General features: G+C 45.2%; 1 protein-coding gene across 2 annotated transcripts in view; it reads right to left on the bottom strand.

The window, feature by feature from the left end:
* Nucleotides 1-9,596, bottom strand: part of LOC126412787 (soluble guanylate cyclase 88E) — a 122,460-nt gene extending 112,864 nt beyond the window's left edge. For both annotated transcript variants that reach the window (XM_050082561.1, XM_050082562.1), the window contains exon 1: nt 9,359-9,596. In XM_050082561.1, coding sequence (XP_049938518.1) covers nt 9,359-9,526 — 168 coding nt within the window. In that variant the 5' untranslated portion in view covers nt 9,527-9,596. The remainder of the gene's footprint in view (nt 1-9,358) is intronic.
* Nucleotides 9,597-14,340: the final 4,744 nt, after the last annotated feature.

The raw sequence follows: 14,340 nt of genomic DNA, 5'->3' as shown, positions 1-14,340 counted from the left end.
TCGGATGGTCCCGATGGGCCACTTTTTGCCTGACGACGGAGTGCATAGCCTAAGGGAACCCTGTCGCGGCTCCTCCATGGCACCTTCCTGCTCATCGCCAATCCAATGTTCATAGACTTCGTCAGAGAACGCACCTGTTATGCATCATCAGAGATTGACATTTCAATTGTAGTCAAGCTGTGTGGACATCCGTCCTCAGAAACTATACTGAGCTTAGTGCGTGGTTAATAAATAGACAGTTGTCATTGTTCGTGTGTATTTCAACTCTGCTACCACTACATAAAGTTCCGCCTTTCCCAGAAACCACTCATCCGCCAGCTCTGGACGAGGAACGACTGCTAAAAGCGGGCAGCGGCGCTACTCCATCGGTAGACAGCCCCCACCGATGTTGAATTAACCTCATATAAGACCTGTACTCGAAAAGACGCCAAACAATCGAGAAGCCTCAAAATTTATCACACCTCCACACGCCAAGGACAGAAGAGTCATCTCTCCTTATGTAGGTGCGTGTCAACAAAATATTTTCACTTTCGCTTGAGAAAATTGGTGATTGAAATTTTGTGAATAGATCTCGCCGCACCGAATAACGTCTATATCTTAATGACTGACACACCAGCTGTCACCTAAGTGAAGCGCTGTCGGGCGTGGCCGGCCCTTGGATGGGTGACCATCCGGGCCACCATGAGCTGTGGCCATTTTTCGGGGTGCACTCAGGTTCATGATGCCAACTGAAGAGCTACTCTACCGAATAGTAGCGGCTCCGGTCAAAGAAAACCATCATCACGACTGGGAGAGCGGTGTGCTGACCACATGACCCTCCTATCGGTATCCTCGGCTGAGGATTATACGGCTGTCGAATGGTCCCGGTGAGCCATATGTGGCGTGATGATGGAGTGCAGTGCACACCAGCTCTCGAAGCATGTCCTCTATTTCGTGATAATACAGAAGAAACTTTCGTATTTCGAGCTTTTTCGATCGTTCCTTTTTCGAACTTTCTCGGCGTCCTCTCTGGTACGTATCGGATACTACGGAGCAATATTGTACCGAAGGACGGACAGGTATAGTATAGCCAGTCTCTTTAATGGGATTGTTATATGTTTGAAGTGTTCTGCCAATAAAGCGTGGTCTTATAACTGACGAGACGTGACACTGTTCGCTAGTCGTTGTGGTTAGATTGTTTTAACAACTGCCGTTCTTATGTAGAGTGATAGGGCTATGCGTGTTACGCGATAACTTGTAGGGATGTAATATATGAACAAACCAGGCAATTTAATTCACGGTGTGGTCACAGGCAAGTCCAAACCAGTACCTCGTTTCTGCCACTCTGTCACATCTCCACATCGATGCATCCTACTGCACTGATTCCATACGACTGACTGGAAAATACACATAACTTCACTGCCACGCCCTACAAGAGCAGCGGATGGTCACATGGGCGCCTGGTACGTAGTTCTACGCCGTTTACTGTGCCCCACAATGACTAGTGCGCTTAATGGGGTGAGTAATCTTTTATCTGGTGAGCTTATAAACAAATGCTGCCCCTGTTCGTTGAGCAGGAACATCCTATTTCATTTCAGTTGGGAGGCACTATACTCTGACTAGACATCACTTTTTGGACGACATTTGGTCAATTTTGGAGGTATAAGGCTTAATTTCAATACGTAGCCATTGACGCCGTTGCATCTTGCCAGTATTAGGGCCTGTAAAGAAAATTTCAAATGTTCATTTTTCCCACGCGCTGTTCGAGAGTGGAAAGTTAGAGACATAGTCTGAAGCTGATTCGATAAACCGTTTATCAGGTACTTACGTAGCGACATCGATTTCGCCATGGAAGATATTGACGGTATCGAGTCACACTGGGGAACCCAGCGCTCCCGGTTACCCACTTCGTGTCGCCACCTAGAAGCCAGAATGTCTTCGTAAGCAGCGCTCGGCGGCTCAGCTGACATATCTTCCGCCCTCTGAAGACTCTTGACATCATCCTCGTGACGCACTACTTGGACCTGACTGCCCTGTACCAGACGGAACTATGGGCTTATAAAATGGCTATGAGCACTATGGGACTCAACTGCTGAGGTCATTAGTCCCCTAGAACTTAGAACTAGTTAAACCTAACTAACCTAAGGACATCACAAACATCCATGCCCGAGGCAGGATTCGAACCTGCGACCGTAGCGGTCTTGCGGTTCCAGACTGCAGCGCCTTTAACCGCACGGCCACTTCGGCCGGCACGGGCTTATATACGGGCTGTTAATTGCTGCGCTGATGACGACTTTGCGAAGTCTTACGGAGTTTGTGGTATTTTTCATCCACCATCAAGTTTACTCGTCGATCCAGCACGTTCAGGTTTTGTGGATTTTAAGTTTTATCTGTTGTTGTTTTATTATGGATTAATAAGAGCTCTGCATTTTGGTTCATATTCACTCTTAAACACCTCATTGAAAAGAGGCTAGAAAGGGGAATGACAGTTCTTTTGACATTTATTGATCTGCAGAAGACATATGATACATTCCAATTCTCAGGCAAATGCCGGGATGGTTCCTTTGAAAGGGCACGGCCGATTTCCTTCCCAATCCTTCCCTAACCCGAGCTTGCGCTCCGTCTCTAATGACCTCGTTGTCTTCGGGACGTTAAACACTAACCACCACCGCCATACATTCCAACTAGGTAAGTTGTGGGTAGTAATGAAAAATTTTAATATCGCTAATAAGTATGTTCAGGCAATGAGAAACTTGAGAGTTGCAACAGTACGGTTAAGTTATGTATCAAAATTTCTCAAGGATTCTCCATAAATAAGGTTCGCAGACAAGCGCGGCCACTAACACCGACTTACCTTAAAGTATAATTAGAAGAAGCTTTGCAAACTTGGAAGAGCAAAAGCTTTGAATGGGAATTTCTGCAGGACAAGAAGTACCGTATACTTTATGTACTTTAATCTTCGCCGATGACAAGCTCCCTATAGCGAGAGAAAAGACAATTCCAGCTACATGTTCAGAAAAATGCACGAACAATAATCAAAATGAGGCCTGACAATAAAAATATGAAATATGGAATATATGGTAGCGGTTGAAGATGAACGAGAAGACTTGGATGTAGGATTCGGCATATTAAAAATTTCTGCGTATTTAAATACTTAGGTTCGTTGTTACAAGAAATGGAAGAAGCGCACAACGCATCTCAGATAAAATTGGGCAAGGAAAAAGAGTAACTTGTGGACTCAAGTTCTTGCTATGAACCGCCAATATTACGAACAAACGAAGGTCTTGCTGTACAAGTCAGTCGTAGAGAGCATCACCGCATATTGCGCTGAAATAGGGGAGCTAACCAAAAAGGACAAATAGAAACTGATGTCCCTTGAGATATTTGACGAAAAAGTGTCGTATCGCCAGACTGAAACACATCAGAAACGAAAGAATACGGGTAATTATAGGATAAAAAGACACTGTTCGCGATTCCACATACGGTAAAATATTAACTTTGTATGGCCACCTATGGCCAAAAGGAATCAATGGACACCAGCTCAGCGAAGAAAACGTGGAAGACCACACTGAAGATGGATTCAAAATACTAATGATGCCATGAATTCACGGGACATTCAAGAAGAAGAGTGGACACGTAAGTAAGCTAAGGAAGTTGAGACGCAGAAGATGACGACCGTCATAAAAGAGCCGCACAATATGCAGGGTAGTCAGAAAAAGCCTGGAAAGCTTGTAAGGGCGTTGCAGGGTAGGTTGTGCTGTGAAATAATTGTTAAGAAGAAAATTGGATACGTTGCACCGTTTCTGGTTTAATCAGCATTCACGTTTGCTAACCAGCAAATTTACGCACTTGCACGTGCTAAAAGACGGCAATGCACAAAAATCTGCGGCTCCTTGAGTTACCATTTGTTGAAATGCTCATTGCCAGTTGAAATATGCCTTTTACGGAAGTGATAAATTCCAGCTGGGTGTAAAGGCTACGTTTATTCGGTCTGAGGAAACCAAACGAAAAACACGTTTGGCAACGCTGTCTTTGGCAGGATGCTTGAATGCACAATGACCTGATTGGCAAACTCCAATACTAATTCAATCTGAAACGGTGCAAACTATCGATTTTTTTCTTAACGTTTATTTCCAGGACAACCTTCTTTCTTTCTTTCACTGGTGCCATGTCCCGCACTTACGCAGGGTCGGCATAATTAGGAACGGATTTGGCAAGGTTGGCGTGAAGGGGTGACCAGATGCCCTTCCTGCCACTACGTTTATTTCCAGGACAACCTACTGTGCAAATCCTTACAAGCTTTTCAGACTGTTTCTGAACACCCTCTATATACATTACTACACGGAAATGAAACAGACGTGTACAAAAGATATACTCAGGTTTCCTTTCAGGATCAGTTCAGATTATTCCTAAATTTTGAGTCATCTGTCTTCTGATTGCTCTGAAGTGCCCCCTCACGAATTCCTCCCCTGTACCAACATCTTCGTATCAGGATGGCACCTGCCTCCTACGTCGTCAATTGTTTTCTGGATGTATTCCAATCTCTGTTTTCCTCTACACTTATATTCCTTCCCTCACCGATTCTGTGGAGAGTCTCCTCATCACATACCTTATCAGTCCACATAATTTTCAACCATTCTTCTGTAGCACCATAATTCAAATGCTTTGATTCTCTTCTGTTCCGATTTTTCCACAGTCCATGTTTCACTACCGTACGACACTGTGCTCCAAACGTACATTCTCAGAATTTTTCCTCAAATTAAGGCCTGTATTTGATGCGAGTAGACTTCTCTTAGCCAGGAATGCCCTTTTTGCCAGTGCTTGTATACTTCTTATAGACTCCTTGCTCCGTCCGTCATGGTTTTTTTTTGTTGCTAGGTAGCAGAATTTCTTCATCTACTTCATTATCACCAATCCTCATGTTAAGTTTCTCGCTGTTCTCATGTCTGCAACTTCTCATTAGTTTCCTCTTTCTTCGATTTACTCTCAATCTATATTTTGTACTAATTACATTGTTCATTCCATTCAGCTGATCCTCTAATTCTTCTTGGCTTTCAGTGGCGATAGCATGTTATCAGCGAATCTTATCATTGATACCCTTTCATTTTGAATTTTAATTCCTCTATTGAAACTTTCTTTTATTTCCTTAATTTCTTCTTCGATATATAGATTGAACATTAAGGGCAGAAGACTACATAGATGTCCTGCATCCTTTTTAATCAGAGCACTTCGTTCTGGTTCTTCCATTATTATTGGTCCCTCCTGGGTCTTGTACCTGTTGTATGTTACCCATATTTCCCTACAATTTATTCCTATTTTTCTCAGAATTTCGAACATCTTGCTCTATTTGACATTGCCGAACGCTATGTCCAGGTCGACAAATCCTGTGAACATGTCTTGATTTTTCTTTCGTCTTGGTTCCATTAGCAAATGCAGAAGTGCCTCTCTGATGCCTTTGCATTTCTTGAAGCCAGACTGGTCGTCATCTAACACATCCTAAATTTTCTTTTCGATTCTACTTATCCTTGTCAGCAACTTATATGGATGTGCTTTTAAGCTGATTGTGCAACAATTCACGCACTTTTCAGCTCTTGCTATCTTCGGAACTGTGTGGACGACGTTTTTCCGAAAGTCAGATGATATATCGGCAGACTCATACATTCTACACACCAACGTGAACAGTCATTTTGTTGCCACTTCACCCAAAGATTTTAGAAATTCAAATGGAATGTTGTTTATCCCTTTCTCCTTGTTTGATTTTAAGTCTTCCAAAGCTCTTCTAACTTCCGATTATAAAACTAGATCCCCTATCTCTTTTCTATCGACTGCTGTTTCTACTTCTATCATGTCAAAAGAAAAGTATCTGCCCTCATAGAGGCCTACAATATGCACTTTCCACTCATCTGTTCTTTGCTCTGCATTTAACAATGGAATTCCCGTTTCACTCTTAATGTTATCATCCTTACTTTTAATTTCACTGAAGGTTGTTTTGAATTTTATATATGCACAGTCAGCCCTCCGACAATAATTTCTTTTTCGATTTCCTCACATTTTTCGTGCATTCATTTCACATTACCTTCCCTGCACTTCCTATTTATTTCATTCCTAAATGACCTACATTTCTGTGCTCCTGAATTTCCTTGAACATTTGTGTACTTCCTTCCTTCATCGATCAACTGAAGTATTTATTTTGTTACCCAAGGTATCTTCGCAATTGCCTTCTTTGTACCTATGTTTTTCTTTCAGTCATCTGTGGCTGCCCTTTTTGGAGACGTCCATTCCTCTTCAACGAACTGCCTACTTAGCTGTTCCTTATCTCAGTACCCATACACAGCCTTAGAAAACTTTGAGAGTATCTCTTCATTACTCAGTATTTCCGTATCACACTTCTTTGCGCATTGATTCTTCCTTATTAGTCTTCCAAATTTCAGTCTTCTTTTCATCACACTAAATTGTAATCTGAGTCTATCTGGTACCCGGTACACCTTACAATGCAGTAATTTATAACAACGTTAAAGTGATGATATGCTTGGGGTTTCATTGGTTTCTGAATATCTTCAGTCTTCTGTAGCTAATCCACTAAACGACTAAAATTGCGTGAAGGCATAACGTATACTGAAGAGCCAAAGAAACTGGTACACTTTCCCAATAACTTGTAGAGCCCCTGCGAATACACAGAAGGGTCGCAACACGACGTGGCAAGGAGCCGACTAATGTCTGAAGTAGTGTTGGAGGAAATAGACACCATGAATCCTGAAAGGCTGTCCATAAATCCGTAAGAGTACGAGAGGGTAGAAATCTCTTCTGAACAGCACGTTGTAAAGCATCCCAGATATACTCAATAATGTTCATGTCTGAGGAATTTGGTGGCCAGCGGAAATGTTTAAACTCAGAAGAGTGTTCCTGGAGCCACTGTGTAGTAATTCTGGACGTGTAGGGTGCCGCATTGTCCTTCTGGAGTTGCGCAAGTCCGCCGGAATGCACAATGTACATGAATGGATGCAGGTGATCAGACAGGATGCTTAAGTATGTGTCACCTGTCAGAGTCGTATCTAGACGTATCAGGGGTCCCATGTCTCTCCAACTGCACACGACCCACACCATTACAGAGCCTGCACCAGTTTTAAAAATACTCTGCTGACATGCAGGGTCCTTGGATTCATGAGGTTGTCTCCATACGCGTACACGTCCATCCACTCGATACAGTTTGAAACGAGACTCGTCCGACCAGGCAACACGTTTCCAGTCATCAACAGTCCAATGTCAGTGTTGACAGGTCCAGGCGAGGCGTAAAGCTATGTGTCGTGCTGTCATCAAGGGTACACGCGTAGGCCTTCGGCTCCGAAAGCCCATGTCGGTGATGTTTCGTTGAATGCTTCTCACTCTGACATTGGTTGATGACCCGGCATCGAAATCTGCAGCAATTTGCGGTAGGGTTGCACTTCTGTCACGTTGAAGCATTCTCTTCAGTCGTCCCGTTCTTGCGGGATCTGTTTCCATACGTAGCGATGCCGGAGATTTGATGTTTTACCGGATTCCTGATATTCATGGTAACTCGTGAAATGGTCGTACGGGAAAATCCCCTCTTCATCGCTACCTCGGAGATGCTGTGTCCCATCGCTTGTGCGCCGACTGTAACACCACGTCCAGTTTCACTTAAAGCTTGATAACCAGTCATTGTAGCAGCAGTTACCGGTCTAACAACTGCGCCGGACACTTGATGTCTTATATAGGCGTTGCTGGCGGCAGCGCCGTACTCTGCCTGTTTACATTTCTCTGTATTTGAATATGCATGCCTATACCAGTTTCTTTGGCTCTTCAAAGTATTTCCGGTGGAAACCGTTTGGAACTGCAAATACGAGGTGTGGCTAGAAAAAAACCGGACTAGTACTGGTGAAACAATAAAAACGAGTGCAATAAGGCTGAAAGTCGCGTGGCCTGTCACGTGACTCTCGCTCCGCCTACTGCTCGAGTTTCATCTGCCTCCTGCACTCAGTCTGCCCGTGGCGTCTGTTTTAAGTAGTTGACGTTTTGTCTGTGCGTCGGAAAATGTTGAGTGTACAGAAAGAACAGCGTGTTAACATAAAATTTTGTTTCAAACTAGGAAAATCTGCAAGTGAAACGTTTGTAATGTTACAACAAGTGTACGGCGATGATTGTTTATCGCGAACACAAGTGTTTGAGTGGTTTAAACGATTTAAAGATGGCCGCGAAGACACCAGTGATGACACTCGCACTGGCAGACCATTGTCAGCAAAAACTGATAGAAACCTTGAAAAAATCGGTAAACTTGTTCGACAAGATCGCCGTTTAACAATCAGAGCAGTGTCTGAGTTAACAGGAGTTGACAAGGAAAGTATTAGGCAGATTCTTCATGAAAGTTTCAACATGAACAAAGTGTGTTCAAAAATGGTTCCAAAGTGTCTCACAATTGAACAGAAGGAACGCCGAAGAATGATTTGTTCTGACATCCTGGAAAACATTGAAAGTGATCCCACCTTCTTACAAAATGTTATTACTTGCGATGAATCGTGGTTTTTTACTTACGATCCCGAAACTAAACGCCAATCGATGCATTGGAAAACTCCTGGTTCTCCACGACAAAAAAAAGCACGAATGTCAAAATCGAAATTCAAGGCAATGATGATTGTTTTTTATGACATCAAAGGGATTGTGCACATTGATTGGGTACCAGAGGGACAAACAGTGAATCAGCATTACTACATTAGCGTCCTGGCTACCCTACGTGAGCGAGTACAGAGAAAACGGAACGATTTGTGGAGAAAAAAAGTCATGGATCCTTCACCAAGACAATGCCCCAGCTCACAGTGCGTTGTCAGTGAAGACGTTTTTGGCAAAACACAACATTCCCATCTTAGATCATCCACCCTACTCACCTGATTTGGCCCCCTGTGACTTTTTTCTTTTCCCTAAAGTCAAGTCAGCTTTGAAAGGAACTAGATTTGAGACTGTTGAAGCAGTAAAACAAAAAGCGACGGAAGTAATGTATGGACTTACCGAAAATGATCTGCAGCATTGCTATGAACAGTGGAAAATTCGTATGGAGCGGTGTAGAGACAGAGGAGGAGAGTACATTGAAGTAGATAACATGAAATTGTAAATAATTGTAAATAAATGTTTTTCCAGCATCAGTCCGGTTTTTTTCTAGCCGCACCTCGTATGTAATTTCGTGTTGTATGTCCCAGCACCTGAAAGTGTGTTGGGGGCCACTGCGAAAACAGACACAAGACCATGTCAAGCGACTACACACGTGAGCTGCGACCTTGTATACGGCAAAGCTTACTGTGTAAGTGGTTACTTAGAGTACTACTAACAGATCGCCATATGCAGTGCGCCCCTCGCTCGGCCGGCCGCTTACCTGGATGGCCTTCTTGGCGAGGCGCGGGATCAGCGTCTCCGGGTAGACCTGGTGGACGCTGAAGCTGGGCTGGTCGACTGCCGCCTGGCGCCGGATCTCTTCCCAGCGGTCCTCGCCGTACACCTGCTTGATGTACTCGGACATGTTCTCCAGCAGGAGTCCGTACATCCTGGCACCTGTCGCGAAAGAGAGCAGAACAGCTGTCAGCAAAGGGGGGCGTCTGGCGACTGGAACATCAACTGCTTCACAAAGCTAACCTAACTTCACTGGTGACCATTGAAATTACAACACCAGTATCGAAAGAAACTTTGCGGATTGTACATATACAGTATAGCAGGAAGAATAAATCATTAAATCTGTAGGTGGTTTCCGAGTATCCATTGTAAGGGTTTTGTTTTACACAGAAAATTATAATTTTGGTAATGTTTTGGATGTCATGCTGAAAGGTGAAGTTCAATAGCGTCTGAATAATAGCGGGTTGTGCTGCGAAAGACTATTAGTAGAAACTTTCAAAATGGTTCAAATGGCTCTGAGCACTATGCGACTTAACATCTGAGGTCATCAGTGCCCTAGAACTCAGAACTACTTAAACGTAACTAACCTAACGACATCACACACATCCATGCCCGAGGCAGGATTCGAACCTGCGACCGTAGCGGTCACGCGGTTCCAGACTGAAGCGCCTAGAACCGCTCGGCCACACCGGCCGGCAGTAGAAACTTTGCTTGTGAGTGGATGAGTGGAGTGGAGTACAGTCTTGGTGAGAGAGAGAGAGAGAGAGAGAGAGAGAGAGAGGAGTCGAGTTGTATCTTGTGATGTGGTAAGATTGTAAGGTGGCTATAATTTCGCAGCTTACAGGCATTCACTTACATACAGGGTTATTACAAGTGATTGAAGCGATTTCACAGCTCTACAATAACTTTATTATTTGAGATATTTTCACAATGCTTTGCACACACATACAAAAACTCAAAAAGTTTTTTTAGGCATTCACAAATGTTCGATATGTGCCCCTTTAGTGATTCGGCAGACATCAAGCCGATAATCAAGTTCCTCCCACACTCGGCGCAGCATGTTCCCATCAATGAGTTCGAAAGCATCGTTGATGCGAGCTCGCAGTTCTGGCACGTTTCTTGGTAGAGGAGGTTTAAACACTGAATCTTTCACATAACCCCACAGAAAGAAATCGCATGGGGTTAAGTCGGGAGAGCGTGGAGGCCATGACATGAATTGCTGATCATGATCTCCACCACGACCGATCCATCGGTTTTCCAATCTCCTGTTTAAGAAATGCCGAACATCACGATGGAAGTGCGGTGGAGCACCATCCTGTTGAAAGATGAAAATAGCTCCCTGCTTGCTTTATTCGTCGACTTCCGCGGGCTACGCGTGAAACTTGCCCGCACGCGTTCAACCGTTTCTTCGCTCACTGCAGGCCGACCCGTTGATTTCCCCTTACAGAGGCATCCAGAAGCTTGGCATCCAGAAGCTTTAAACTGCGCATACCATCGCCGAATGGAGTTAGCAGTTGGTGGATCTTTGTTGAACTTCATCCTGAAGTGTCGTTGCACTGTTATGACTGACTGATGTGAGTGCATTTCAAACACGACATACGCTTTCTCGGCTCCTGTCGCCATTTTGTCTCACTGCGCTCTCGAGCGCTGTGGCGGCAGAAACCTGAAGTGCGGCTTCAGCCGAACAAAACTTTATGAGTTTTTCTACGTATCTGTAGTGTGTCGTGACCATATGTCAATGAATGGAGCTACAGTGAATTTATGAAATCGCTTCAATCATTTGTAATAGCCCTGTACTTAGCCGTGATTTACAACCGGAATTAGGTATCATTTGATAAGTTGTACATCGTATATATGAATATTTAAAGAGACCGATGTTGTCATGTACATCTTGTAAATAGTTGTTAACGCTTATTGCACGAAAGGTGACGGAGTGTCTTTATTAGCAAAACGGTGTAATGAATGACTACCTATCCCTTTCCACTCTGGCCCACACAATCGTGCGGGTTCGATTATAAATTTTTCGTGTTTCAGCTACATCGAGTTTTTGCGTCACTCCAGACTGCAGCGATGGTGCGAGCTCCCAGCTTCCATTTGGCAGCTGTTTTATTTAATGCTGTGACCACCAGAGTGCAACAGATCGTTTAAAACTTCAACGACAAGACAAAGCCATGCGTTACCGAGATAAATGCATTCTGTTTTCCTAAATTTCATTAGTTTAAGGAAATTCCTGCATCATTTTAGACTGAGAATCTTTCACTTAAGGTGTGTAAGGTGTCTAGACACTTTCATGAAATGCTACTTGCGTTTTATACATGTTTCAATTTTGAGTAGCACGATAATTCTGGTGACGTCTTGAGTAAACTATCACTGTGCGAATTTTTTCAGTATTTTTACCTGATTCTACACGTAATAATGTATGGTAATTGGTACATATGAGACAACGTTTTAAGAAATGTTCTATCAGGATGGAAAGGGCTATACTAGCAGAGGTTGGAACGCCAGTGGAAATGAAACAGCAGGCGTAACTTTAAGCCCTATGTGGAAAAGCCCGCACATGTGTGTTGATCCTGCTTGACACAGGAAGTAGCCAAGACCGACTGTCGGGGCACGTGAGTGCTGAAGCACAATACATCGGCGGGCAGCCGGCATTGTAGCGGGTCCGTAAGGGTAACCGGATAATACTTCGGAAACTCTGAAGAGCTTGGACGCAGCAGAGAGGAACGAGGAAATGTTACCTCAGAAATCACGCAGGCTGGGTTATTTCCGAGGATATGTACTCTGAGAAGCGTACCATTGTATGTATTCCTAGTTCATGGGGATAGGTATTTCCTCACAAACTTTCCGCGCTGGACTACAAAAGACTAAAATATGGTTGGTCGGTGTTCGGAAGAACCTGTAGAGAGGGAGAATATTCCGTGGCTTAGAGAATATACTCGCCTTCGGCAGTTATGAGGGAGGGGAGCCGAGCTTTGCCGGGAAGCCAGCAGTGAAGAGAATGAGGTTTTTCCGTTTTCAGCACCTGTGTCTGATGGTTGCTCAGTATCAGCTTTGTTGGTACAGGCGGACTTGCTGTCTTTGCTCTCAGGAGATTTCATAGTTAGACGGTTAGGCACTGTACTGTTGCGAACTTATAAGAAAAAATGGCTCTGAGCACTATGGGACTTAACATAGGAGGTCATCAGTCCCATAGAACTTAGAACTACTTAAACCTAACTAACCTAAGGATATTACACAACACCCAGTCATCACGAGGCAGAGAAAATCCCTGACCCGCCGGGAATTGAACCCGGGAACCCGGGCGCGGGAAGCGAGAACGCTACCGCACGACCACGACTTGCGGACTGTGTCTGGGAGTTCACGTTTCTCGTCTGTAGAACACAAAGAGGAGAAGACAGTATTAGATTATACTAGTCAGAGGACCGCCATCTGCCGTCCTAGTGTTTGAATGAGTTTTTATTTTGTGGAGTACTTCCACCATCGCAGACGTGTACGAGAACCAACTCTCCGATGCACCGGACACAGCACATACGGTGATAATGCTGACTGCTTCGACTTGTTAGGGCTATAAAGCTAAACAGCTGCGATCACCTAAATTTTATTTCCACTGAGGTTGCACACCACTGTAGATCATCTCTGAAAGTAGAGTCTTCTAGTGTTTGGTACGTAGGTGGTATCAGTCATCTCGCGTTATTTATATTAGATCACGTAGCCATAAAAAGGGGCAGATTTGGACAATTGGTCAATCATATTGGTTAATAAATCCATTTGTATCTCTTTATGTCCAAGGGACATTGATATATAAACATTTGTAATATACACTCCTGGAAACGGAAAAAAGAACACATTGACACCGGTGTGTCAGACCCACCATACTTGCTCCGGACACTGCGAGAGGGCTGTACAAGCAATGATCACACGCACGGCACAGCGGACACACCAGGAACCGCGGTGTTGGCCGTCGAATGGCGCTAGCTGCGCAGCATTTGTGCACCGCCGCCGTCAGTGTCAGCCAGTTTGCCGTGGCATACGGAGCTCCATCGCAGTCTTTAACACTGGTAGCATGCCGCGACAGCGTGGACGTGAACCGTATGTGCAGTTGACGGACTTTGAGCGAGGGCGTATAGTGGGCATGCGGGAGGCCGGGTGGACGTACCGCCGAATTGCTCAACACGTGGGGCGTGAGGTCTCCACAGTACATCGATGTTGTCGCCAGTGGTCGGCGGAAGGTGCACGTGCCCATCGACCTGGGACCGGACCGCAGCGACGCACGGATGCACGCCAAGACCGTAGGATCCTACGCAGTGCCGTAGGGGACCGCACCGCCACTTCCCAGCAAATTAGGGACACTGTTGCTCCTGGGGTATCGGCGAGGACCATTCGCAACCGTCTCCATGCAGCTGGGCTACGGTCCCGCACACCGTTAGGCCGTCTTCCGCTCACGCCCCAACATCGTGCAGCCCGCCTCCAGTGGTGTCGCGACAGGCGTGAATGGAGGGACGAATGGAGACGTGTCGTCTTCAGCGATGAGAGTCGCTTCTGCCTTGGTGCCAATGATGGTCGTATGCGTGTTTGGCGCCGTGCAGGTGAGCGCCACAATCAGGACTGCATACGACCGAGGCACACAGGGCCAACACCCGGCATCATGGTGTGGGGAGCGATCTCCTACACTGGCCGTACACCACTGGTGATCGTCGAGGGGACACTGAATAGTGCACGGTACATCCAAACCGTCATCGAACCCATCGTTCTACCATTCCTAGACCGGCAAGGGAACTTGCTGTTCCAACAGGACAATGCACGTCCGCATGTATCCCGTGCCACCCAACGTGCTCTAGAAGGTGTAAGTCAACTACCCTGGCCAGCAAGATCTCCGGATCTGTCCCCCATTGAGCATGTTTGGGATGAAGCGTCGTCTCACGCGGTCTGCACGTCCAGCACGAACGCTGGTCCAACTGAGGCGCCAGG

Source organism: Schistocerca serialis, chromosome 7 (genome assembly GCF_023864345.2).
Source record: "Schistocerca serialis cubense isolate TAMUIC-IGC-003099 chromosome 7, iqSchSeri2.2, whole genome shotgun sequence".
Classification (NCBI taxonomy): Eukaryota; Metazoa; Arthropoda; class Insecta; order Orthoptera; family Acrididae; genus Schistocerca; species Schistocerca serialis.
This window is presented reverse-complemented; position numbering and strand designations above follow the sequence as displayed.